Here is a 26,451-nt window from a genome sequence, read left to right as displayed (position 1 = left end):
CTCAATAGAAAATGGGTACAAAGTGTGAACACAGATTTTTTTCCCCCAGAAAAAGACATTCTGTGGGAAATAAGCACATGAAAGATATTCAACCTCCATACGCAATGATATTAGGTTCACAGGCCATCACTTTACACTGATTAGATTGCAAAAAAAATTTTAAAAAGTTAAGATACTGACAATAATATCCTGGCGCCTGCAGGTGTTAGGGGAGGTGTCCATTACAAATGGGCCTGTGGTGTGTGTTTGGGGCTAAGGGTAGGTTAATGGGATGGGAATCTATTGCTTGGCTTCTGTCTCATTCATGTCCAGGAGGCAGGAATTTATCTTTGTCACTGGGATAGGTGAACGATGCGGGAGGAAGGTGAGCAAGATTCTCAAATATACTGTGAAGAAACCCCCATAACCGACATGCCTGCCATTCTGCTTCCCATTTATTATTGGGTACCTGTCACCTCTGTCCCCTAATAATAAATGAATGAATGAATGAGCACCTTGAACAATGTCTTTTTAAACTGGATCACACCCCTACCTCACCCTTACAAACACCTCGCCCTGGACCAGGCTCAGAGTAGGATGACTGCTAGATAGATGCCCTTAGAATTGGCCTAAATTCCAAGCTCCGTTACCAGCATCCCTTCCCTCCCACTCAGACGCCCACCCTCCCTCCAGCCTCGCCCCAATTAAACCAGCAGAGGCCAGGGAGCTCCCATCAGGGCAGCTCAGAGCGTGCAGGGGGAGGACCAGGCTGGAGAGGGCGCCGCGTCACGCGTCAGGGATGTTTCATTAGGAACGAGGAAGCCCCTGGATGCCGCCTGGCCCCGGCGCACGGCAGGTGCGGAGCCCGAGTCACGCGAGAAAGAACCTTCCAACGCCGCGCCTCGGGCCGGGGGCAGGGGTGGGGGGTCACCTGGGAGGGCGCCCGCCGCGAGCCGCCGCCGGTCAGGGCACGCGTTGCCCGGCCCGCCGCCCCGCCCCTCCCGCCGGCGTCCCTACCTGCCCGCGAGGCTCGGCCGTCGGTCCGGCGGAGCTGCAGGTCGGCGGCCCCCAGTCAGCGGGCCCGCGGGGTGGGGACCGCGCACCAGCCCCACTTCATCATGTTCGGCGACTCATTCCGGGTGGGCTCCCGGGGCAGGGCGGCCGGGCCGGCGGGAGAGGCCGCGGACCGGAGGCGGGCGGGGGCCCGGGAAAGCCCGACGGCGTCGCCGGGGTCTTACGGGGGGACGGGGAGAGGTCGGGCGGCGGACGTCGGCCGCGGGCGGGACGGAGGGGAAGCGGGTGGAGGGGGCGCGCCGCGCTGGACCCAGCGGAGCCGGCGAGGGCGCGGAGCGTGCGGGGCGGGGCATCGGGGCGCCGGCGTGAGAAGTGGGCCGGATCGCCGGGGTCTGCACAGGAGCAGGCGGGCCGGGCGGGCCGGGGAGGGGCGGGGCGGGTGGAGTTGGAGGCAGGGCGGAGGCCCGGGGGGCTTGGATGGGGGAGTGCTCAGTCTCCTCCTCCCGCCTTGGAGGTGTTGGGGTGACCCGAAAAGCTAAGATCTCCCAGCACCCCAGCTCCCAGCCTAAACTGGATGCAGCAAGGGAGGCGAGCCCTCCCCTGCTTACCTCTCAGCCAAGATCACCTCTGGAGGACGCCACACCCAGTCTCCCTCTCCAGTTCTGTCCTTGGGGGCTGTGGCCTTCAGTCCAAATTGTATGTTAGAAGCAATGCCAGCAACCACGCCACCTCCAGGAGGGGACTCCCAGGGATGGCACCCTTGGCTGTAGCGAGGATGGAGGAAGATGGGCAGGGAGGGCCTGGCAACAGTAGCGCTCGCGGGCCATCTGCTTGGCGTGGTTCAGGCAGCCTGAAACATGCCACCGTGTCTGACCTGCAGCTGACCCCGTCCCCACTGGGTGCCCCCTAGACTCGGCCTGCTTTCTCTTGTAGTGCCTTTCTCTCTGCCCAGTTTCTTTCAGGCACACCCCAGCGTTTATGCCTCGGGTGTGGAGAAGGCTCCTGTGTGCCTGAGAATGGTCCTGCCAAGGGCAGGCAGGACCTGAGGTGCCCTGCTCGCATTGTGTCTGGCTAGGACCCGTCCCTGCTCCTTGCCGTCGCCGTCATTGGGCTCACGGTGCTTCTGTTGGCCCTGAAGAACATGAACTCAAGGAGGAAACAGCTTGCGGTCACCTTACAGAACCCTGAGACCAAGTATCCGCTGCCCCTGATTGAGAAAGAGGTAATGGGTCAGCCCACGGTCAGCAGGTAAACGAGAGGGGGGCAGAGGGGTGGGGAAGGTGCTGAACTGGGAAGGCAGGGTCTTGGGGCAGACTTACAAAGCCTCCCCACTGCCACTGTGTGTGTGTGCACCTGGGAAAGCACCAACTGGGGCTCCCCAGCACGGCTTCTAGGAAGCTGACAGAGCCTGCCTTTGTTTTCTGTTTTATCAGCAAATCACCCACAACACCCGGAGGTTCCGCTTTGCACTGCCCTCAACAGAGCATGTTTTGGGGCTTCCTATCGGTGAGTGGTGTTTGGTTTCAGGCCTCCTCACAGATTTTGGTTTATGTTCCTGAAGGTACTGGAAGGACTGGCCCCTCCACGCCCCTTCCCTCCTTTCCCTCCTCCTCCTCCTCCTGGTCCCCCTCCTCTCTGTCTTTCTCCAGGTCTCTACCTCTGTCTACATATCCACTCCCTTTCCTGTGTATAGTTTCTACTCCCTCAGGCACCCTGGCACAGAGCTGCCTCTGGCTTCTGTCTCTGAGCATCTCTATTGCCACTTCTGCCTTCACCGCTAGTTGCTGAAGACTCCCTGTTAGATCCAGCAGAAATCGGAACGGCCCAGCCCATCCTGTGGCCTGGGGTGGAGTTACGATCCGTAGGTCTCTGGCCGAAGCTGGTCCCTTCAGTTCCACCCTGGAGGGGCGGGATTACATGGTTCAAACCTTCACTGCTGCCCTTCAGCAGAGCCATTGCCCAGGAAGACACAGTGCTCTTTCTAGAACTTCTGGTCTGCGGGTGTCAAAATCCTGGGGCTTCGCATGCCTGTGAGCCCAGGCATTCTCTGTGCCAGGCAACAGGTTACAGCTGAGGGGGCTGTGACTCATTCACTGACCCCAGTGATGCCTCCAGTTTAGGAAGAAATGACTTTGTGATGGCAATGTGTCTTGCTTTAAAAGGGGCACACCCCTTTCTGTAATGTTTAATACTCGGCCTCCAACAATGAGCTCCTCCTGCTCATCTGACACCGTGCGCCCACACTAGCAACAGGTTTCCTGTGAGTGAAGCTGACAACTACAGTATGGTGGAGGAGGGCAGGGATATGGTCCCCATTCACAGAGATGCTCAGAGAGATGAAGTGACTTGCCCGGGGTGGCACACGGAGTGACAAGCACAGGCCTAGCCTTCACACATCTGCATGGGGCTCCTTCCCTGCTTGGCCCTCCTCCCTAGCACCCTGCCCCACTATGCACCCACCTCCCCGAGGCTCAGTCCTTTAGGGGAGCTCTGAGTCCTATTTAGGCTGGCCACGCCGACTTGCCGTTTGATGCCTTTTTGTAGGTAACTATGTCCATCTCTTGGCCAACATTGATGGTGTCCTGGTGATCAGGGCATACACACCTGTGTCCAGTGATGATGACCAAGGCTTTGTGGACTTCATTATAAAGGTAAACGTTGCCCCCCCCCCCCCATGTCTAGGTGCCTCACCCTCACACGCCTATTAGGGTGGACAGTGTCATTTCACAGTGAAGCCGTTGACCTGGTGAAATCTCCGGGTTGCTTAGAGCAATCGTGAGTGCAGGGCATGTTCTGCATGGCTTCCAACAGCAAATGCATAAGTTGCGTGCGGTGGTGGCCTCGGGTCTGAGGCTGTGACAGCCATGCTGCCTTCTTTTTCAGATCTACTTCAAAAATGTGCACCCGAATTATCCAGAGGGAGGGAAGATGTCTCAATACTTGGACAACATGAAAATTGGGGACACCATTCTTTTTCGAGGGCCAACTGGGCGTCTGTTCTATCATGGGCCAGGTACTGGGGGTTCACCCTGGGCCTCCCATGGGGAGGAAGAAGATTCCTGTGGTAGTTGCATTGTTCTAGAAAACTCTTCAGATTTGAGTCACATGGATTTGTCGCACATTCATTCACTACCATTTCACAAGACTGTAGGTGCCACCCAACCAAGGGAGTGGTTGGGTGTTTCCTCATCACTGTATCTCCAGCACAGCACCTGATGCATAAAAAGTAACCTATTACTATTAAAAACTGATGGATGGAGTCCACACTCGTTCATTTACTCCATATTCATCACTCACTCGCTTGCTGCTGTGGGTGGGAGTGCTGTGTGAGGCTCCCTATCCCACTATCCAGCGGAACCTCCCTCCTTCCTCAGAAGATAAGATCCAGGGATTCCCCACAGAGGCCAGGACTCTATTCCCACTCTGTGCACGGGTGCACTGGGCTGGCCACCGAGGTCGCCCTGGCTTCCTCTCTGGCTTAAAAGGGTGCAGCCACTTCCTCAGGTGGACGTGCCCCCCGGGAAGTCCCAAGAAAAGGCAGTGCTGTTTTGCAGACTCTCAGGCAAGGACTCCAGAAGTGAGCAGTATCCTCTGTGTTTGCAGGGAGGTTTTCCGTCAAAGCATACAAAACGAGTAAGCCTGAAGAAAAACGAGCCAGTCACCTGGGAATGATCGCTGGGGGCACAGGTAAGAGGCTTCTGAGGGCTTCATCCTAGGTGAGCCCTGAGCCGTTTCTGACCTTGGAGTCCTTGGATCCTAGAAGGGAGATGTGAGTGATTCCTTCCCTGGCTGTTTCAGATGGGAACGCCGGTCAGTGATAGGCCCTGGCCCTGACCCTGTGCACCCTGCTCCCCATCACCAGCACAGCGGGGGAGGTCCAGGAGCCCCAGGGGAGCCTCTACAGTCAGGCTGCGAACAGGGAAGAGGCTGAGGACCAGGCCGGGGCAGGCCCACACATGGTCCCCCAAGGACTTCTAGCTCCAGTTCAAGCCTCACCCCCATCTTTGAAATGAATTTCTGAAAGAAAGGAACAAACATCTAAGGAGACTTACAACTTGCCAGGCACCATCATAGGCACTTTTAAAACTATTCCATTTACTCATCGTGAATTCTGTTTCACAAACGAGGACCCTGAATGGCTCAGACAGGTGCTTGAATCACCCTGGTCAGATAGCAAGAGAACTGGGCATGGAACCCAGTTCCCCAACCAAAGCCAACGCTCCTTCCATCTTCCATACGGAAATGAGAAAGGGAAAACCAAAATGAAGGGCAGTTTGTCACTGTGAGTTTTGGGGACCAAAGTGAGAAAAGTAGACCTGGGGTCCAGCTGCTAGAGACCAGGGACTGTGGGCGGCCGCGAGGGCAAGCTGGCCTGCCCGCAAACTGTGTTCCAGGGATCACGCCCATGCTGCAGCTCATTCGCCACATCACCAAGAACCCCCGTGACAAGACCAGGATATCCCTCATCTTTGCCAACCAGGTCAGTTTTGCTGAGTCAGCCCTGGGCTCGCAGGGGTAGGATGGATGGAATGTTTGCTGGACAGGGCTCTGCGTTCTCCCCGCCCCGCACTGAGCCCAGTCCTCTTGGTGCCTGCGGCTGTGGGCGGGCCAGTGGGCTGCTGGCGGTGGGGAAGCTGAATCCTGGCCTGTTTTCCCATTTGTTGCTCTTTTAAAACTCTTGTCTCCCCAACCAACCTAAGCACTATGCTTTCCTTCCTTTCTTAGTACTTAGTTCTACGTTTATCTGAGTATAAAATCATAGCAGTGCTCCATGCAAATTTTGGAATATACAGAAACATAAAATATTTGACTTATTTTTGTCTTTTTTTCTCTACATACTATATATGTATTTACAGTTCCATACATAGAGTTTTGTTTTTTTAGTCAACATTACCATGCAGGCATCTTCTTCTCATGAAAGCTCTTTGTAAATATTTTCATTATGGTCTATATCAAGTTGCACCATCATTTACTAAATCCTCTACATTCAGATTGTTTTTGGTTATAAATGATGGTGATGAATAATTGTACCTCCCCTTGGTCACTTTTGGATTATTTTGTTAAAAAGAATCTCAGAGGTGGAATTATGGGGACCAGAATGATAACGAGTTTTAGGATTCCAGGCCTCTGTGCAGCATCTCTGAGCCTGTGACAAGTTTCTTTAGGCTTTGGCTCGCTTTTTCCCACATGAGGCTCTAGCCTTTGTTTTGCTCTCCTTTAGCTCTCCAGTGTTGTTATATTATATTATATTAATTATATTATATTATATATTATATTATATTTATTATATTATATTATATTAATTATATTATATTATTATATTAATTATATTATACTAGAGGCCCGATGCATGGAATTTGTGAAAGGGACTCGGCCCTTCCAACCACGACAGCTGCCCTCGGCCCCCTGGCTTTGTCCGGAAGATCGTTTGGCTGTCCAGTCTAATTAGCATATTATGCTATTATTATTATATATTATATTATATTAATTATATTATATTAATTACTAGATTATATATTGCTGCCTTAGCCCCTTCCATTCCCTGCAGAAGATCCTGGGCCCACACTAAGCTCGTTTCAGCTGGGTTTGCTGAACCTGGTGCTCTGTGTGGTTGTGGGAGGTGGGGCTGGGGCCTCTGAGGGAAGCCACCCCACTGCTGTGGAGCCACGGCCTTGCAGCTGGAGGCAGTCACCCAACCACCCAACTCCTGCCCTCACAAGAGAGGGTTTGTTGTGCAGGAGCAGGGTCTGTGGGGAGCACCCCAGCTAGAGTTGTGGCAGCTGGAACAGGAACATGCTAACCCATGGGCTCCATCGGAGGGATAAGCAGGAAGTCCCTGGAGGGGCCTTGCTCAGGCTGCTTCCTTTCTAGACAGAGGACGACATCCTGATGAGAAGTGAGCTCGAAGAAGTTGCCACAACTCACTCGGAGCAGTTCAGCCTGTGGTACACCCTGGACAGGCCTCCTTTTGGTGCGAACCCCATTCTCCCCACTGTGGGCCATTGACTCACCTCAGGGCCGAGTCCCTGAGGGTGTGTGTGTGTTTATTAGGACTGGGCTTGGGGATTGAGGACTTGGGCTCTCCCTCCCACGGAAAATTCAGGAATTTGAAGAAGGGAGGGAGGATTTGGGACGACCTGCTTGCAAAGGCAGTCAAGGGAAGGTGTCTGATATCTCAGCAGAACTTCACACATTGCACTGAATATCAGGAGGGACACTGAGGCACTGGGCCACCCTGAACACCTACCTCACCTTGCATTCCACACACATCCCACGGAGGCATCAGATACACTGCCTCTAGTACGGCCACTGACCCCTTCATCCCTCACTACTCACCTCACAGAAGTCCTCACCTGCTGAGCCCCAGACAGCACCCAGCCACCACTGTACACCCCGCAGCCCACTAGGCCACCACTCCCTGTAGGCTGCCTCCCCCACACTGCAGTCTGTGTCTGCCTTATCATATAGCTCACTGCCCAGCAGAGGGAGCCACCCAACTGAGCCAGTCCACAAGCCCCACAACACTGCAACTACAAAGCTCCAGCTTCGGTTCCTGCCACAGCTTGGCACATCCTCCCTCGCTGTCCCCTTCTCCATCCTCGGCAGTGCTCACGGCAGGCAGACTCCAGCCAGAGGCCTCAGAGCCTGGGATCTGGAGTAAACTGAGGCCTGCCTGGGGCCCCATGTCCTCTACTTCTCTGCTTTCTGCAGAGAACAGTAGTACAAACTTCTGAGTCTTGGGGAGCAGCCTGGCTTCCCTCTCCCTGGAGGGACAGCAAGAGGCCTGGGTCCAGGGCCTCTCCTAGAGCCTCCCCAGCTCTCCTCTGCTTACCCTCAGGCTGGACGTACAGCTCGGGCTTCGTCACCGCCGACATGATCCAGGAGCACCTCCCTGCTCCCGGCAAGTCCACGTTCATCCTGGTGTGCGGCCCACCACCCCTGATCCAGACAGCCGCTCACCCGAACCTGGAGAAACTGGGCTATACCAAGGACATGATCTTCACCTACTAACGCTTCCCTTGCTCTTAGCAAACACCCCTGGTCCCTTCCATCTGACTCACAGTGAGTTGAGCGTCACCATGTTCAGAAGTGCCTCAGGGCACCCTCGGGCTCACTGGAGCCCCCCTCTTTGGGGTGGGCCTATGAAGGGAGTAAGGGGCTGGAGACAAAGTGGCCTCTGGAGCCTCCTTGCCTGGGGAGGCTCGGAGGGACTGCATCCTGGGACCTTTCCCCTTGGCTCAGGGAAATAAACTTCAGTACAAAGCAGATGGCCCATGGAGTGTGGCTCTGTGGGGGACCCGCTGGGCACTTAGAAGGCCCTGGCCTGCCCTCCACGTGCATTGACTGGGTGTCCATGGGAGGGCAGAATTTCGGAAGAATCCAAGTGTGGTCATGTCAACTCCCAGGAATCTGTTTTGATCCCCACCATCCCCACCCCCACACACGTTTGTTTTTTATAATCCTTACTCGAGGATATTTTTTCATTGATTTTTAGGGAGAGTGGAAGAGAGAGGGAAAGAGAGAGAAATATCGATGTGAGAGAAATACACTGATTGGTTGCCTCCTGCACGCGCCCTGACCAGGGGAGGAGCATGCAACCAAGGTACATGCTGTTGACTGGAATCGAACCTGGGACACTTCGGTCCACAGATCGATGCTCTATCCACTAAGGCAAACTGGCTAGGGCCACAGTGTTTTGTTTTTAAGGTCAGCCTTACGACAGGGCTCAGGCACCCTCCATGAGCATTCGCCCTTCTCCTGCGGGAGACCCTTGAAGGAGAAATGGTGTTAAGAACACACATGCCAGGGCAGTAGGTGGGCCCGCAGGGTAGGAAGGCTCCAGGAATCCTAGACTCCCTGCACTTTGCACAACACATGGAGGTAAGTGGTGCATTTTCGCTCGTGTCCTCTGAATGCCAGGCCCTGTTCTGGTGCGGTGGGTACGGGTGGTCACAGACAGAAGCTTCCGAACTTGCAAACAAAAAGAGGTTCCAGAAGCTATTTCTTAAATCCTTCGTATCACTAACCCCAAAGGCTACGAGGGCCCACTCTTGCCATCCGATGCTTGTGGCCAGGAGGACAAGCTCCTGCTCTGTTGCCTGTGAGGGGGTGGAACTTGATTTTGTATAATTCTCATAAGGCATAGAGTCCGTGGGGATTTTGTTCTTCAAGTTATAGATGAAAAGGAAACAGCCTCAGAGACGTTACTTTCCCCAGGTCATTCAGCCAGTAGGTGGCAGAGCTGGGCTTCAAACCTGGGTCTGTTTAATTCCAAGTCACTCCTCCCTTCCCTTCTCACAAACACTGGAATAGTAGCAGCATTGCCAAACATTGGTGTTGCTGGACTTCTTATTCAACACGTATGTGGGTAAGTGACGGGGAGGGGGGAGGGCTACAGGAGAGAGAGGGACACCGCTCTAGGGAACAGCTTTGTAGCACCCACAGGGTGGCCCCACACAGGGTACCTCCGGGCGGGCTGGTGGGGTGGGCTGCTGGGAGGCAGCCAGCCCCATTCCTCTGCATGGTCAGCGTGTCCTCGGTGAATCCCCTCCTCAGAGAGAGGTACTCTGCCAAGCACTGCATGATGAGGAGATCCTATGCTGAGATATTTTTCTTAAGCACAAATGTTACCTTGCTTGTCTCCTGCTTTAACCTCTTACTCTTCCCCACCTGGCCACCTGGGTCTCCAGGATAAATTCCAGGGCCTGGCTTACAAGGCCTTTCCTGATCTGGCTCCAACCGGCTCACCAGATTTCTCTTTCCCTGGGCCCCCCACTCTGACCCCCTTCTCTGGCTCAGCGGTTCTCAGCTGGAGGGGATCTATGCCCCCCCCCCCCCCCCCGCAGGGACCATTTGGCCAGCTTGGGAGACAGTTTTGGCTGTCACAGCGGGAGAAGAGTTGCTATTGCACCCAGAGGGAAGCCACGGGCGTGGTTAAACATCCTAGAGCACACAGGACAGACCCCTGACAGTACCCAGCCCCAAACGCAGCGGTGCGGGGCTGAGAAACCTGTCTTCACACGACTGCCCAGGATGTGCTGAGATGCTCAGGTCTGTCTGCCTGGCGTGCCTGTCCCCTTGGCACGGTTGGGGAACCAGCTTCATCTTTCAGAACTCAGTGATCACCTCTTCCTTGGAGCCTTTTTGGTCCGGGCCCCCAGTCCGGTCCTCCATTTAAAATGGTAACTTGCTGTTGGGGCTGTAGGAACTGCTCCTGGAGCCCCTGCAGCGTCAGCACCCTCCTGTTTGAGACTGACCTGTGTGCCCTCTCGGGACCGTCTGCACCCTTAGGCAGGACCTTGGCGTTCATGCCTGTGCCTTTAACCTTCCTCGGTGCAGGACGAAAGGCACTTAGCCTGCACACACGAAGGTGTGTGTGTGGGTGGGGTGGGGGAGGGGGATTAGCAGCATGGATCTCCTGTGCCCTGTGAGGACCAGGATCGGGCCTTACAATGGGCACGGAGCCCACCCACAGCAGGTGCACGGTAGTTTGTGTTGAGGGCAGGTATGGTAAGGGAGAAACACCTGTGAAGGCTTCCTGCAGGAGACATGTCTTCCAGGTCTCAGCAGGCAGGATTTGGCCTTGTGACGACGGGGACTGGGAGAAAAATACATCCCACAGTGAGGGGAGAGTGAGACAGTAGTGCAGGCATGGGCACGGGGTCCTGAAGGCTGGAGGTTCCACAGGGCTGGGGCGCTGACGAAGGCTTTTGAGCTCCCATCTGTGGTAATTCTGGAACTGAGGAGTCCTTAGTGCTGTGGGAAGGTCACTGGGGAAGGGGTAGAGGAAGTCTAAAGGGGGCCAAGTAGGAGACCGGCTGGCTGTGGAGATCAGATGAGAGGTGGGGCCTGAGCTGGAGCCATCACAGGGGGGTTAGGGGCCGGTCACCAAGGGCGGAGCCTGGCTGGGAGGGGACTGTGGGGCAGGGGCACGGGCTCTCTCCTGAAGTGGGAGCCCCCTGAGGTTCATGGGCTTCTCTGGCAGATGGAGTTGCTTTGGAAAGGATTTGAGATTCCCAAGGTTATTCCACTGGGGGGAGCTGTTTGATCAGACAGTTGCATTGGAGGCTGGTGAGGGAAAGGCTGGAGGCTGGGGGGGGGGGGGGGGGCGAGGGGCGAGGGAGAGGGTGTGTGCGTGCTCTGCTTGCCCAGCTTCACGCACAACCTGAGACAGGCTTGCTTTGCAGTTGAGGGTAGGTGAGGGCAGCCAGGGCTGGGAGGGAGTCTCACTGCTCCTTTCCTCTTCTCACCCGGATCCCTCATGGGACCAGATTCCTGTGAGTGGCAACACGCGCCTCTGTCTGGCAGCAGCCCAGGGAGGGGCCCTGTTATCCCCAGCCTGGCTCAGTCACCACAGCGCACTCGGAGGGTGGTCTCAGCACTTTCCCAGCAGAGCCTTTATGCACGCTCGGCCCCGCCCCTTTGGTAGAAGAGCCTCCCGCTGTCACCAGGAGCAGCTGCGTCTGCACCCACATCTCACTGCCTCCACACAAAAGTGGTCGCAGCCACGTATAAAAGTACAAAAGGTATAAAAGCTGTGGCGAAGGGCACGGCACTGTTGAAAATGTGGGGCGCTGGGGCCACCTCTGGACATCTGTCCCAGCCCCAGTGCCCTGCCGCCAGCACCCACGTCTGTTCGAGGTGCCCTGCCTGCCTCAGCCTGGCTCTGCTGGCTGTGTGCCAGCTCCCCCCCCGCAGCAGAGCCTGGGGTCCACACGCGCCTCTCGGGCTCTCTGCCACGAAGTCATCTCCAGTCCTCAGAGTTGGGAGCAGCCGGGTGAGAGTCGTTCAGCATCTGGTCCTGGCTCAGCATGGTCTGAAAGGTCACAGCCGAAGGCGCAGTTGAACGGGGTTTGGGTCAAGGCCACCCTACTGCAGCTATGTGGGAAGCAGGGAGCCCTGGGGGTGGTCCCGCCTGACACTGTTAAGTTCATGGTGTCCCAGGGACCCTGCTGTTGGGTCAGATCAGACAGCATGATCAAGATGGTAAATTGCTCATACCTTAGAGGTAAAGTTGCTATTTTCAAGGCCACCAGAAACCTATTAGAGGTGAGAAGGGCAGAGCTGGGTGGAGTTATTTAGGTGTGTGAGCCAAGAAAAAAAGAATTGAATAAAAATGATCCTACTTGGATTCGGGAAGATGCCCTCCTCCCCGATCATGCCCTTGAATACAGCCTTCTTAACCTGTCTGTATGGGAACCAACAGGACCTAAAATATATGGGGCCCCCAAAACGTGAACTGGGCTAGCCTTTTCCTGCCTCTTCTAATTTGCCTGTGCATCTTGCAAGGAGCTAACTTTAGCCCTGCTTCACAGAAACGGAACCAGGGCTCGGAGAGAGAATGACTTGCCCAACATCCCAGCAGGGGCATGAACCAGGCTAGCCTCACTCCCGGGGTACTCCTCTCCCCGAGACCAGGCTGCCTGCTGGGCACGCCAGTACATGCTCAAGTGACTTGATATTCAGGATGTCAGGGGCATGACGGGAAATATGTGGGTCTCATGGGCAAAGAGGGTAGAATAGTGTTCACCAGGCCAGAGGTGAGGCTGGGCATTGGGCTGACTGGGCAGGTGACCATCTCGGTTTCCTCACCAGCTCTGAGCCTGGGAAGAGAGGCCTGGCATGCTTTAGCTGGTTTTTGCTCGAGGTCCATAACCCTCCCCAGGGCCCAGCAGCAGGCCCGTGGAGAAGGCATGTGGACTCCCTGCTGCCTAAGGGCTGGCTCAGGCTCTGGCCCCAGCAGCCAGCACCCTCCTTTGTTCTCTCTGCACCCCCACCTCCACCCCACCTCAGAGCTGCTGCTGACACAGGCTCTGGAGTGGGGACAGGGCTGTCCCAGGTCTTGTGCACCACCTCACCAATCTCACAGGGCCTCCCAGCACCTGTCCTACTGTGGAGAGAGTCAGGGTCCTACCGTGAGGCGGTGAATGTCTTGGGAGAGGAGCCCTATCTGCGTCACTGTGCCTTCCGAAGGTGCCATCTGTAAAAGGGCAGCGGCCCGGTCAGCATAAGTGGACTCCCCTCGTGACTCACAGGAATGGCATGCACATCTTCTCCAGCTCGGGCATGCTCCCTCGGGATGCACACAGGAGTGGGCCAGGCCCTGAGAGCACATGCCACCTCTGTCCCTGGGGAAGCACGGAGCCTCCAGCGCCCCACACTGCCATGCACATGCTCTCCTGGGTCCCTATCCGGCAATGGTTCCAAGGGTAACCCAAGCAGGGCACAGACAGGGCCTGCCAGCAACAGCCCTTTCATATATGTTCAAGGTTCTATTTCCAGAGCGGAGAGGAAGGCCTTCAGGATGCTGAATACACTGACACCCATAGGACCCCAGACACCGATGCCCGGTACAGGCACAAGGGAGCATCCTTCCTCTTCCTCTGGTAATGCTGGCCCACTCCTCCTCCCTGAAACCTATTTGACCCTGTAAATTTGGAAGCACCCTCTGAGGGCATCACGTGTGACCCCTCATTCCACAGGTGGGAAAATGGGGGCCCACAAAGGGATACAGGCCTTGCTTGAGCCCACACAGAGAATTAGTGACGTAATTCCATGCAGTTTGAAAACAGACACATGCAGGGATACCCTCCCTGGGATGTGAAAAGAATTAAGGGGTAGCCCAGCTGGTGTGGCTCAGTGGTTGAGCATCAATCCATGAACCAAGAGGTCATGGTTCGATTCCTGGTCAGGGCACATGCCCAGGTTGTCGGCTTGATCCCCAGTAGTGGGTGTGCAGGAGACAGCTGATCAATGATTCTCTCTCATCATTGATGTTTCTATCTCTCCCTCTCCCTTCCTCTCTGAAATTAAAAGAAAAAAGAAAAAGAAAGACATAAGGGTCAGAGCCTGCCCTGAGTATGGTTCTACAACTGTGATACCCAGGGACCAACCTTGAGAAGCACCTGCCACACAAAGTCCCAGGCACTGGTATCAAACACCAGCCATGCCAGCTGGTGAGCTTGTCCATCTCTCATTGGCCGGAAGTGAGGGGAGACCAGACAGAGGCCATGGCCTGAGGTTACAAGTAGTTTAAGAAGCAAATCTGAGCACTGGCTCCATCTGGGACAGAATCAGAGTGTCCTCAATGGGGTCGTGAGGCCCCGGGACACCAGACGGTCACAATGAGGCTGTTAGGCTTCTGCAGATGAGGCCCCAGGGGACCCAGCAGAGCCAAAAACTGCCCGGGGCAAGCTAGAATCTCCTGGGCAGGAGCCCAGGCATGTCTCTCAGGCAGTCCTTGGCCAGACAAAGCCAGTCTGGAAGACCCATTATCAGTTAGTCAGCCTCTAAATCAGGAAGCAGGTCTTTGCAGCCCTGCCAACACAGGCGGACCAACCCCCACAGTGGCTAGGGGCCCAGCCGGGCCCATAACAGAGAAGCTGGCAAAGCACATGAAAGAGCAGAAAGTCCTTCCAGCAAGGCCGCCTTCTTGTCTCCCCACCACCACCTTCACTGGGTGACCCACGCTGAAACAGAAACCAACTGTGGGGTCTGCACGTGAGATGTGACCTACAGTCAGGACGTGTGAGAGACATGAGGGGGGTGGAGCCTGAGGCTACAGGGCCACAGGCCTCCTCTGAAGGTGGGGTGGGGGTGGGGGTCCTTCCTTGCTCCTCCCCCTCGTCCATGACACTTGGCAGATCCACAGTGTGCGCAGCGGGGACCCGTCTCCCGGCTGGGTGCCGCTGGCTCTCACGCTGTGCAGGGGGCAGGACTCATCTCCAGATGTGCTCGGCTCTCTTCCCCACCAAGACTAAAGACGTGCTGTACGGTTTGCTTTCCACATAAATATCGTTTTATTACCAGGAGGACGTGACCACCTCTGTAGTAAGGCACAGCACAGTGACACTGTCATGGCAGCAGAAACCCCTGCTGCTGTCCCTTGGATCACAGCCGAGACGGTGGCACAGGCCTAAGGCACTTGAGATTGCCCCTCAACTGAAGCACAGTGGACGGGCCTGAGAGTGAGCCCCTGGCGATGGTCCAAGGTCTCGGGACCTGTGCCCAAGCTTGTATATTTCCATGGGTGCTGAAGATGGGACACTGAGAGGTACCAAAAATGTACAGGCATCTTTTAGTGTCTTTCCCCCTGAGTGAGAGCACCTTTGGCAACCGTTCCCAAAGTCTGGCCCCTCAGCAAAGGTGCGACTCCATGCCCTGGCCACCCTCGGGGTTCGAGAGACAGGCCCAGGGGAACACGATGGCTGAGTGTTCTCTGCGAGCCATGCACACGCACGGGGGTGAGAGGCAGTTATGTGCTGACACACATGGTGTTACTGTGAGTTCTCAGGGTGCACAGAGAGGACAGGTGACAGGGGCATCAGCTAGTCTGTCCCACCTGGTCCAGCCCATCCACTTCGGGGCCATCGAGTGGGCCGAGGCCCCGGTAGCCGCTGTAGACCCTGTCACCGACGCTGTCACTGGGCTCCATTGGGCAAATGTAGTCCGTCGATTCGTCGAACTTCTTTTTCCTTATGTTTCCAAAATGTGAGAATCCCAGTTTCCTTGGCTAAAACACAGCAAATGCAAGATTATGAGAAGATCATCAAGCTGGTGTGCAGGTGCGACTGACAATACCTTACACGGCAGGCCCCTGAGGAAGATGCAAGGCAAACTGCTTCTGGAAAAACTCTTAACCAAACAGAGCTCCTGTAAGCAATATCCATGCTTGGGAAAGACCAACAGGTAAATGATCTTACATGGAGTGCTGCTCCCCCAAGACTTAACTCCTGAGATGCATGCCTGCTGTCCCAGCAGGGATGCTGGCATGGCCCGGGGACAGGGATGCCTAGAGGCCCTGCCTCACCACAGCTGCTGGTGCCACACAGGGGAGCTCTCCTTCCTTCCACTTGCCCTTGTGGAGCCACAGGGGACAGGCCTGGGCGGCCCTCCTTCCCTTTCCAGCTGCGCCCAGCAGCGTTTCTGCTGCTCCCCAAGACACACTTCCTGTCTTGCTCCCTTGGGGAAGGAGGTCTGGGAAGGACCTGGTCTGAGGACCATGTGGCTCAGGAAGGTCAGATGGGAGTAGTTTTATTCTGAGAGCCCCGGTGAGTGGTGCTGGGACAACCTCGGGACTTCTGGATAACTATGTGCCAGCTGCCAAGGGGAACACACCTGTGGCACAAAACTGGGTTTGACTGCAAGGAACCCAGGCCCGGGAAAGTGAGTCAAGGTAGAGGACAAGCTCCTAGCCTCCCAAGAATAACTGCTTCCTGCACGCGACGTCCGTGTAAAGCAACCTGCAGTTTGTGCCTTGGACTCAACAGTGGCCGGGAACTAACACACTAACAGTGAGACCCCAGCAGAGCTGAGAGAGCTCCTCGTCCAGGTGCATGCACTGGGTTGGCCCTGGGTGCTGGGTCACTGCTGTACAGCATGAGGGCAGGAGGAGGGCCGCTGGACTGCCGCAGAAAGTGTCCGCCACTCACCCGGACTTTGGCTGTGGTGGTCAGTGGTGTGTAAGCTGGTGAGGTCATTTTCTCCCGCTTCTCCTGTTCAGCCTCAGGACCAATCAGAGCATTGAATTTGGTAGTTAGGTGGCGTCTGAGGAGCGTCTTTTGTGGGGGGATATTGAGAAGCATAGCCAGGGTGTCCCCAGTGAAGCGTGGCTCCAGGATCTAAGAAGAAACCAGACAAGCCACCCAGTGGTGACGAAGGGGCTCCAGGTGATGACTAAGAAAGGCGCTTTCTCCACCCACTGTGGGCCTGGGTGCGCCTCCAGGGAAGAGCTGAAGCTCGCACTTGACCTGTGTCCCACGCCCCTCTCTACCTGGCCCAGAGCCTGGCTTTGAGCAGACACTAGCACAACTGCTGACTGATCATCTCCTTTTCACAGACGAGCAGAGAACTGTGACCTCTTAGATAAGGACACCTCCCAGACTCCACTCTGGTTGACATCCAAGCCACCCCTTCCTCATTTCCCTGCTGGCTTTGCCACTTGACAGATCTGAGTGACGAGAAGGACTGTATCACGGCAAGCAGGAAGCTACATTTTGGTGGCCTCTCAATCCCTTCCTTGGCCCCCATGTTCCTATAGGAGGAGGTAGAGCTGAGGGCTGATTCTCACACAGCCCCTTTCCCTGGAACCCTCTGGCCTGTGGCTAGGGAAGTCCTTCCAGGGGCTGTCTTGCTTCTATGAGGTATATTAATTCTCAACCACAAATTATCAAAACACTTTGAGACTTCAACTTATATAAGGATTTCAGGTGAAATATCAAATATTTTTACTAGGACTTATGTCCAGCCCTTAAGAAAGCAATTTCTGAGTAGCCCAGTGTTCACTGAGGCAGGTGGGCTAGTCCAAAGAGCCACTCACAATGAGACCTCCATGGACGCCGCTCCCACGAAGGTTGGGTGCATACTCCGCCAGGTCCACGGACCGCAGCCACTCCATCACCCTGTGGTTGGACCACTGCACAACTTCAGAAGGAGAAAGGTTACCCTGTGAGGGAGAAGAAGAACGACGAGATTAGGTCTAACAGACCCCACCATGGCGCTCTGTGGAGCAGCCCCTGGGAATGAGCCCACCCCAGCTGCCTCGCCAGCAGACAAGTCTCACACCCCAGTGACCCAGGCGGCAAGACCAGCTGCCTGAGAGCGTTTCCAGTTTCCGAGAAATGGAGCTCTCATGGTAACTTGCAGGATATTCTACACTGAGATATCTGATTCCAGAATCCTGTTATTCCTTAAATTCTCTGGTTAACTTTGGAAACAATAGTCTCCAAAGGCATAGAGTCATTCATTCAGTGATTCAACATAATTTTAAAGAGGACTGTCAATTATGAGCTGAGTGTTTTATAGACAAAAACATCTCCCTGGTGTGGCCAAATGTTTTAGGAGAGCACACATTAAGATACTTGTGCCTAGGTATCTTGTCTCTAGCGTTCCCTTCCCCCCCCAACCCCCCCACCCCCCCAAAAAAAGATACTTGTGCCTAAGTGCTCTCCAGTGGTAACGGGTCTTTGAAATACCCAGCATGTGCCTGGTATATAGAAAACATATTTGCTGAACAGGGAAAGAATAGGTGATGGAGGGTAGGGGTAGGCGTCGTTAGTCCCTCAGGAAGCCGAGTTAATCTTAGAGCTTAACATGGAGGACGGGGTGTAGTCACACCCCGTTAGCTTCAGGGCCCACCAGGAACTCTGAGGTTCATGGAACATTATCAGGGACTTCTCCAGAATTTGGGTTGCTGTGTTTAACTACACAATTTCTTCTCTAGAAAAAACCTGCTCACGGATCCCTGGTGCACCTGGGACTGGAGGTCAGTTAATTTCATATCTACTAATAGGGGGATCTAGTCCAAAATGTCTGGTTCCTATGGGCTCCTCGTCTCCTCTCCTCTGCCTCCTTTGACACCCATCTTTCTGTTTTGCCTCGTCCCTCTCTCTCCTTTCACATTTCCTTATCGCCTTTCATTATTATGAGGGCTGTGAAAGACTCGCCGCTCCCGCCCTCTGGCCCACAGCGTGTGTCTCCCCAAGGGAAGGTGGGAACTTGACGGTCTGGTGGCTCCTGTGGGGCACGAAGCATGGACCATGGAGTATCTGGGGCACCACAGAGCACTAGCAAAGGAAAGAACCCCCAGCCAGTTCGTGATGATGTTACTCTTGCTTTCTTATACCCAATCTTACAGCTGTCCTGGCTCTGAGCTACCCAGACAGGTACCGTCCCGCCCTCACCTCATCAGCTGGCCGCCGGTGCAGGCAGTGGGGGTTGAACTTGTTGACGTGCAGCACGTGAATGGCACATTTGATGCTGAGATGATGTAGTTGGCTAGTGACTTTTAAGAAGAGTAGATCATTCTGGAAGAGGAAAGTTTTGGTTGATGAACCAGAGTTTCCAAAGTGACAAAAGACCCCCGAGGTTCCTTCTCAGACCAAACACAGGCAAGCCAACCACATCTTGGCAGGTGCACATGGATACACCAACAGCTTTTCTTAGCACAATGGTTTGGACTTGGCGACTTGGCACCTCTTATGTGACAAACAACATGATTTTCAGACCTTAAGGATGCGAGGGAGGTGGTGGAATCAAGTTTAAAATAGCCACCCCGGGGACACCTGAGCTGAGAGCTCACAGGGACGAGTGAAATATTGAAAGGGAAAACCCTCACCACAGTCAGGTACTGCAGCATGCGTCCATCAACTCTGGATTCATGAAACTGGTCTTTGTACTGGGGTAAGCCAATATCATCAAGCCAACCTGCAGACACAGGAGGAAACAGATGAGGTAGAATTCGAGAGGATGGGAGAATGTGGGTGCCACAGGAAAGGGGGCAGCAGATGCTCGTTTTGGCGTTCTGGCTGGACTCCCCATAAGGTTTAGTAATCCATCTGCCTTCCCCAAAGAGACAGCCGTCTTTGAGACACACATTCCCAGGGAAACCGTCTTCCTGGAGGAGCTGCCAGAAACATAATGCACATAAGCCTGTCCTTACGTGTCACCCAGATGTGGTCTAGGAGTGCAGACTTCTCCTCCTGCTTGGTGTTGATGGCTTTTACTGCTAAAACCAGCTTCTTCCTGTGAAGAGGGTGCTTAATTCCTAGCTCCTGGAATTGAAAGATGAAGACAGATGTGAATTTTCAGCGGGCAGCTAAACCTTCAGAGGACGCTGTGTCTGGGTGGAGATATTCCACCTGGGTGGCAGCAGAATCCTGCACAGCGACAAGGGATCCATTTGCAGCAACAGAGGGAGTCTGGGCCTGCTCTGTCCACTCTGCTGTGTGTGGAGTGGGGAGTGGAAGAGTGGGGGTGCAGGACGATTGGGGAACCTCACCTCCCATGCATCGGTTTGGGGAAAGACGGGAATCTCCTTGCCCAGAGGCTCAGCTCTTACCTTTTCCATGTCCTGAGGGGTAGCGGTCAGTAAAGTGTGGCCAGAAGTCACCCACTGTCTGGCAAAGATCACGTACTGAGCCAGGCCGAAGTCCTCCAGCCACAAGCACACGCGCTCCGTAGGCCACTGGGCGAAGGGGGCATTGGGGTCACTGGGAAGCAGGAAGACAGCATTGCCTGTGAGCGGGGGGCCTGAGGCTCCATCTGTACGTAACTGAGCCTCACAAAGAGGGGGACTATGTTTTAACAAACACTCCCCACCATGAGATCTAGTTGAAAAAAAACTCCACACACTCATCTGAGGTGGTCTCTAGTTTCCGGTGGCAGCTGGTATGAATTAAAGTCTATAGCTGCTGAGAGCATGGGGCTGTTACATGATCCTTGTGAGGCGTGTTTATGTGTGCCATGGTTCAGGCACATGTGCACATGTGCCTCAAGCCCAGAGTCCTGCCCCATTAGGATGAAGAGCCACACTGAAGCATGTTTTCCACAGGGTTCAACACCACTTTTAGGAAAACACTCAGAAAACTACAAAAAAGGGTCAGTTCTCTAACATTAAAAAACAACCAAAAACACTCCAATCAACAACAGCTAATACCTAATGAAAGACTAGGGGCATTCACATGGAAGCCAATAAAAAAGCAAGCCCAGCCAGCTTGGTTTAGTGGCTGAGTGTTGACCTATGAACCAGGAGGTCACAGTTCAACTCCAGAGTTGCAGGTTCGATCCCCAGTGTGGGATGTACAGGAGGCAGCCAATAACTGATTCTCTCTCATCATTGATGTTTCTCTCTCTCTCTCTCTCTCTCTCTCTCTCTCTCTCTCTCTCTCTCTCCCTTCATCTCTGAAATCAATAAAAATATATATACATATATTTTTAAAAAGTAATACTTTTTATCAGTGCTAATATCAGCACTAATAACTGAGACCTGTAGGCAGTATAGGAAGAGATGAGATACAGATAAGAAGTATAGCCATTAGAAAGGTAAAAATAAAAGAAAGCCACTCCTTTCAGAAGACTGTCCACCTTGAAAACCTTAGAGAATCAGTAAGGTGGCTAGTTATAAAATACACACACATGTAATATTTGTGACATGCATCAATCCAAAATTTTCTATATACCATCAGTGCACAGACACTAACATGTTTTGTTAAAATAATTTAAAAATCCCACTCATAGCAACCAAAATGATAAAATGTCTAGGAGCTGCCTTTTCAAAGAATGTGTGGGTCCTGAGTCACCGCCTGCGGGGACGGGGGGAGGGGGTAATTGTAACATCCAACTGAGCAGCATAAAAAGACATGAATAAATGAAGAGCCAGATCGTGTTTCTAGACAGGATGCCTGGGTATTACAAAGCCGTCAATTCTTAGCGACATCAATTTTTCATGTAAAGTGTGAATATTAATGGCACACTTAAAATCTCCATAGAGTCTTCTTTGGGAGGAGGTGAGAGGAAAGAAATTGACAAAGCAACTTTATATTCATTTTTAAAAATAAATGGTGATTTATGGAATATATAGAAGGCTAGATATTTCAAAAGGTTCCTTCCAAGAAAGTACCCCTAACATGCTGGTTAAAAAAACATTTTTTTTTTTTTTAATGCCTGGTTGAGGGCCAGAATGACAAAAACAAAAACAAAAACACACACAAAAAAACCACTACACCAAACAAAAAACACTCTTGCTTCTTCCTCCATGTGCCCATGAGCATGAGTGAGGTCTACTTGCGTCCAACGGGGAAAGGTTGGGAAGCTCTGCCTTACACCCCTGGATTCCCTGGGACGTCCGGCCCCGGCCCCGCTCCACCCTGGCCAGGATTTCACACAGTTCTTTGTAGATGGACTAGAGGGAGCCTTACCTTTTCTGACCCTTGGGGTCTCTTGTCCTAGAGAGCCTTGGCCCTGCAGTCGCCCGGAGCCCACCTCGCCGAAACTCCGCCATCCCCGGTATATCGGTGTTGAAATTTCCTGACTGAGTTCTTCGGATTCTGTGTGGAGAGCATCCATGGAGACTGTCAGGGACAGCCTGGAAGCGTGGCGTTGGCGCACCCCCTCCTACACAGGCCCACACAAGCCAGACCCAGGACTCAATGCCACTGCTTCCCGGTGCCTCCCCAGAGGCCAAGGATCATGACCTGTGATAGCTCCTTGGCCAGACCCAAGCCTCAATTCTAACCCTGCCTCTGGGATTTGGGCCCCTCCCTTTGGGAGTAAAAGTGGAGGTTGGTGCTGGTTTCTGCCTCATTTCACAGACTGGGTCAGTTGGGCCAGCAAGTAGTCAGCTTCCTATCTTCAAAAATGTCTTAAGACATAGACTGACCCCTAAAAAGGAAGCAAGTGGTCTCATACATGTGTCTCTCCCAAAGCACATGTGGCTGAGCTGCAGAGAATGTGCTCAGGGTGTGTGGAATGGGTGGGAGCCTGGAATGAATGGCATGTAAGGTAACTGGCTATATTTAATGGATGTCTTTCACAGTTCTTTCTCTGGGCCCTAAAAGAAGTCACTCAAATTCTTGGAGCACTCTATTTTCACTGCTTTCCTAATATTTAATTGCACAGAGGTTTACGTAGGCTCTTTGCCCAGTCAAGAAGAATATTAATCCCAAGCAATATAATTACAATCACTACCAACTTACTTTCCCCAGAATTTCTTGATGCCTTTGGGACTCCGTTTACCATCTGGTGTCAGGGGAGACTGGGGACCCGACTCAGTACCAGATGACGTGGATGAGAAGTCATTGGCCATAACAGTATCATCCCAACCGCTTTCTGTGTCTCCTGAGATTGAAAGAATGTGATGATGTGTGAATGAGAGGAAGGGCCATAACCTTCAGAAACTTCTCCCCCAGGCCTGGATATCCTCCCGTGGGCTGTGGGCATTGGGAAGTCTGCCCAGCTCTGCCTTCAGGGCAGAACTTTACACCAAGACCTCCGTAGGGGGCTCGAGCACACTCCAGGTTTCTCTCGAACAACTTAGGTTTAGGATTCAAATCTGGGTGAGCTAATGCCTTCAAATTCTAAGGGTTTGGGGTCCAAATACTTGCAGGTAACTCCAACAAGGAGGGTGCTTTCTTTTTCCCAAGGGAGATTGGGGAATGCAGGCAGGAGGGGCACCTGGCTGCATGCTCAGAGGGACGGTTAGGGTAGGGAAGCAGGGCATGTCACGCTCCACCTCACCTGGAAGGGTACAGTACCTAATACGGGGGCACTGACACTCCGGCCACGATCTCCAGCCAACCAAGAAGCAGAGAAGCCACATGAAGAAGCAACAGAGGCCCAAGTCCAGCCCACCAGAGTTATAGGGAAGCAAAGAAATAAATAAAAGTCATCGAGCAAGAGAGAAAAACTCAAACAGGAAGAAAAATAATCCCAACGAGGAAGGAAGGGGAGGAATGGTGACTAAGCTCGGCACACAGGGCCAGTGCAGTGAGAGGAGGCTTCAGGTGAGGGGACTGGACACCCCTGGAGCCACTTCCTGGCAGGTGAGGTATCCACAGGTAGGGAGAGGGAGGAAGGGATGAATACACCGGGCCCCACAAAGCTTGTGCAGGTGCTAGGACTCCGTCAGACTAGAATGTCCAAAGCCACCGCAAGTCCAAGTCTGAGTGTCATCAGGACATACTCACTTAAGGGCTTATCTGGAGCTCCTGCAGCTAGAGGCAGAACTGGCCAAGGACAGACGCCAGTACAAGGGCTGGCACAGGGAATAGCCAGGGATGAGGAGTCAGGGGTAGGAGAGCTCTGCCAGGACCTGAATATTCCCCCCCGGGCCCCATGGATATGCGATGCTGTAGGGGAAAGATGGCCTCTTCTGCATGAAAAGCAGCAGAGACCTCCACGGTTTCGGGTCCTAAGCATCCAACGGCTATCTGCGCACTGGCATCCTTGCCCACTGGCCACTGATTCCATTTCTCTAAGGAAAAGCTCTCCCTCGGGAGAGCCCATAATACCATCCTACTGGAAATAGAGAGGCTGCAGAGAGGAAGGAGAGACAGGAAAGGGGAGATCAGGGGGACAGAGGAGGCAGAGCAGGGACAGGAAGGGTGGAGTAGGGAGTCTCAGAAGAAGGGAGAGGAGGAATGATGGGAAGGGCAGGGAGGGGTTCAAGAGAGGAGGAATGGGAGAGATAGGGCTGGAGTAATTACAGCTGGAAAGAAAGGGTGGGTGCACACCCTGGTTTTCTGGGCTCTAAGATGTTTACTGAAGGAAACGTTGTGCCCAGACAGGGAGCCAGAGTCTCTGAAAGTGGTCTGACTTGTCCCATTTGCCCACCCGCCTCATTCTCCAGCTGCAGGCTGCCGTGGTGGCACAGGATCTCGTGCACTGACTGGAGGTGCCGAAGCCTGGACACTCACTCAGCCTCCGCAGGCTGTTGCCTGTGGGGTCAAGCTTGGGGGTGGTGGGAGTAGATTTGGTAGCGTCTCCATTGGGCATGGCTCCTGGAAGCTTTCCAGGTAACGTGGGGTATTTGTGCTCCGCCAGGAAAGTGCTGTCCTATTGGAAGGAGAGAGATGTTGAATTAGCCGTTAGTCTCAGACTCAGACCCCACTAGGAAACCCCGGGGCTGCAGGGACAACACCCTATTCTCCAGGAGTCAACTTCACTCCAGCTGACTCAGAGACCCCTCAGAGGTCAGTCAGTGCAGGCCGGGAGAGGGGACCAGAGTTCCGAGGCCACACAGTGGGACAGGCAGGAGGAAAGCCCAAATGCAGGGCTGACTGCAACTGACTAAACAGGAAGCGGAGGAGAGATGCAAAGGAGGCCTTTCCACTTGGTGTAGTGCTCAGAGGCTCAATGAATCAACAGCTATAAATTACCCTTTGAGCCCTTTGAATAAATAAATCAGAATTATATTAAAAGCTGTTGCTTTATTATATAATAACTAATATATATTACACCTAGTATGATAATATATTACACCTATATATGTTAATAATTCTATATTATGAAAATATTAATTTTGAAAATACCAGATTAAGGCAAAGAGAGAAGGTACACGGCACTCAGGGGAGATGATCACAGAAAATGAGCAAGAGGGCTACATGCCAACACAGAGTCCCCTAGGAACGCCGGATCATGGTCTGCATGAGGTGTAGCCCCAGTGCAATGGGCCTGGCCATAGGAAGTGCCCCAAAGAAACAGCTGATTAGGAGGGAAAGAAAAATTGGACTTATTTGGTCAAGAAAGATATAATGGCCCCTAAATTCATAAACATGAGGGAAACATAGTGCAATGCATTTGAGTGAGAATAAAAGAAAAAGAAAAGTTGAAGCAACATTAGCAAGGGAGTCCACTGTGAATCACTTAGACTCAGAAGAAATGTAACATGAAAGACAAAATCGATTTCAAAACGGACGAGTCAGACAAGCAATGGGAAACTTCTGGACTGAGATATCTTTTGAAGTTTCATTTAGTTAACAGCCAAGTGCCCAATACATGTCTGAATTCAGTTTGCTTATAAATCCATGTCCTAGAAATTGTTTGAAATCCAACTCATTCTTTGGACACTGAATACTAATACCCTATAAAGAAGCTCAGAAAGGAGAACTATGAGAAAAGTAAGTGAAATTCTCAAATAATTCTGAAAGAATGGCTGGTGAGGTCAAAATCATCAGAACCTTGAGAGATGGAGACCATGTGGTTTTTAAGTTCACAGTGACCCGTAGGTAGAGCCTGGGCCTGAAAGGACAGACATGTGCTCAAGCCCAACAGTGTCCAAACGCTGGTCCATGGACTGGCTGCCTCCCCATCACCTGGGGCACGTGTAAAAAACATATAAATCCCCACGTTGCAACCTGGTCCCATGAATCAGCCCCTCTGGGACTGTACCCTGGAAGTCTGTATTTTTTTCTGACTGTGGGAAAGGCAGAATTCAAGCAATTTAGAAAACTGAAGCGCCTGACTCCAAGTTCCATAATATACAGGAAAAATGGGGGGGGGGGGGGGAGTACTCAAAACAGACTTCTGGTTGCGTCAACACTCATGCCCTCCTAAGAAGGGCAGAGGCAACCGAGGCCATTGACGTGGGCTGCTCTGGGAGCTTGCTGAGGAGCTGAGATATGAAGAGCGCATGGATCTAACCCAAGGAATGGGCTTCCAAGGTGGCCCAGATGAGTGAGAAAGAGCTGAAGGCGATAGAAAGGGCCCTTAGCTCTGTTTAGCCAAGAAGAAAAGCTGGGAAGGAAGGACTCACTGTGAGTGAAGGTTGTGCAAGGTCAGGATGGGATGCAGGGGGAACAGAAATGCTTGAATCAGGTGGCTTCCCTGGTCTCCAAGAAGAGTAAGCCTGGTTATGGGGGAATGAACTCCCAGCCAGGGAGCAGCATGTAACTGACTGCCCAGCACAGAGGCAGCACATTGAATGGGAGGAGCCTGGGCGTTGAGTCAGACCAACCTAGGCAGAGCCCTTTCTCTTAGCCTCTCAGAACCTTTGATCATTTCTAAATAGAGAATAACAGTTCCCGCCTCAGAGCCCGTAAACAGAGGCATTGAAAAGGTCGTGTGCCAGGGCCTGGAGTGACAGCAGTACTACCAGGGACTGGATGGGAGGGCACAGGACAGACCCCACGAGGAATGTCACGCTCAAGTGTGGTCCAGAGCACAGCTGGAGGAGACACTGAG

The 26,451-nt window shown here is 53.3% G+C and overlaps 2 protein-coding genes across 7 annotated transcripts in view; one reads left to right on the top strand and one right to left on the bottom strand.

The window, feature by feature from the left end:
- Positions 1-2,001: 2,001 nt before the first annotated feature.
- Positions 2,002-8,219, top strand: LOC118664781 (NADH-cytochrome b5 reductase 2). Its single transcript, XM_036325273.1, has 8 exons — positions 2,002-2,215; positions 2,427-2,499; positions 3,538-3,644; positions 3,877-4,006; positions 4,597-4,680; positions 5,388-5,473; positions 6,865-6,964; positions 7,832-8,219. Exons 1-8 carry the CDS (start codon positions 2,135-2,137, stop codon positions 8,002-8,004), a joined length of 834 nt encoding a protein of 277 aa, XP_036181166.1. The 5' UTR covers positions 2,002-2,134; the 3' UTR covers positions 8,005-8,219.
- A 3,144-nt stretch (positions 8,220-11,363) lies between these two features.
- PPFIBP2 (PPFIA binding protein 2) overlaps positions 11,364-26,451 on the bottom strand; it is a 131,911-nt gene continuing 116,823 nt past the window's right edge. For 5 of the 6 annotated variants that reach the window (XM_036325268.1, XM_036325267.1, XM_036325269.1 and 2 more), the window contains 10 exons: positions 24,186-24,324; positions 22,467-22,608; positions 21,690-21,818; positions 19,832-19,982; positions 19,433-19,544; positions 19,109-19,197; positions 18,675-18,797; positions 17,312-17,437; positions 16,425-16,613; positions 14,816-15,505 (listed from right to left, as the gene is read on the bottom strand). In XM_036325268.1, the coding sequence (XP_036181161.1) occupies positions 15,317-15,505; positions 16,425-16,613; positions 17,312-17,437; positions 18,675-18,797; positions 19,109-19,197; positions 19,433-19,544; positions 19,832-19,982; positions 21,690-21,818; positions 22,467-22,608; positions 24,186-24,324 (1,389 nt within the window). In that variant the 3' untranslated portion in view covers positions 14,816-15,316. Of the gene's footprint in view, positions 11,810-12,907; positions 12,974-14,815; positions 15,506-16,424; positions 16,614-17,311; positions 17,438-18,674; positions 18,798-19,108; positions 19,198-19,432; positions 19,545-19,831; positions 19,983-21,689; positions 21,819-22,466; positions 22,609-23,024; positions 23,058-24,185; positions 24,325-26,451 lie in introns of those variants that run through there. The other variant, XM_036325272.1, reaches the window with a different exon arrangement.

The sequence above is a fragment of the Myotis myotis genome, unplaced genomic scaffold (assembly GCF_014108235.1).
Source record: "Myotis myotis isolate mMyoMyo1 unplaced genomic scaffold, mMyoMyo1.p scaffold_m19_p_10, whole genome shotgun sequence".
NCBI lineage: Eukaryota > Metazoa > Chordata > Mammalia > Chiroptera > Vespertilionidae > Myotis > Myotis myotis.
The sequence above is the reverse complement of the archived record's forward strand: the minus strand, read 5'-3'. Positions and strand labels throughout refer to the sequence as shown.

Excerpts from the sequence above, each read along its gene's own strand:
- LOC118664781 (XM_036325273.1), top strand. The coding sequence starts at position 2,135 with ATGAACTCAAGGAGGAAACAGCTTGCGGTCACCTTACAGAACCCTGAG. Across the intron at positions 2,500-3,537 it reads TGTTTTGGGGCTTCCTATCG|GTAACTATGTCCATCTCTTG; the intron begins GTGAGTGGTGTT and ends GCCTTTTTGTAG. Across the intron at positions 4,007-4,596 it reads TCTGTTCTATCATGGGCCAG|GGAGGTTTTCCGTCAAAGCA; the intron begins GTACTGGGGGTT and ends CTGTGTTTGCAG.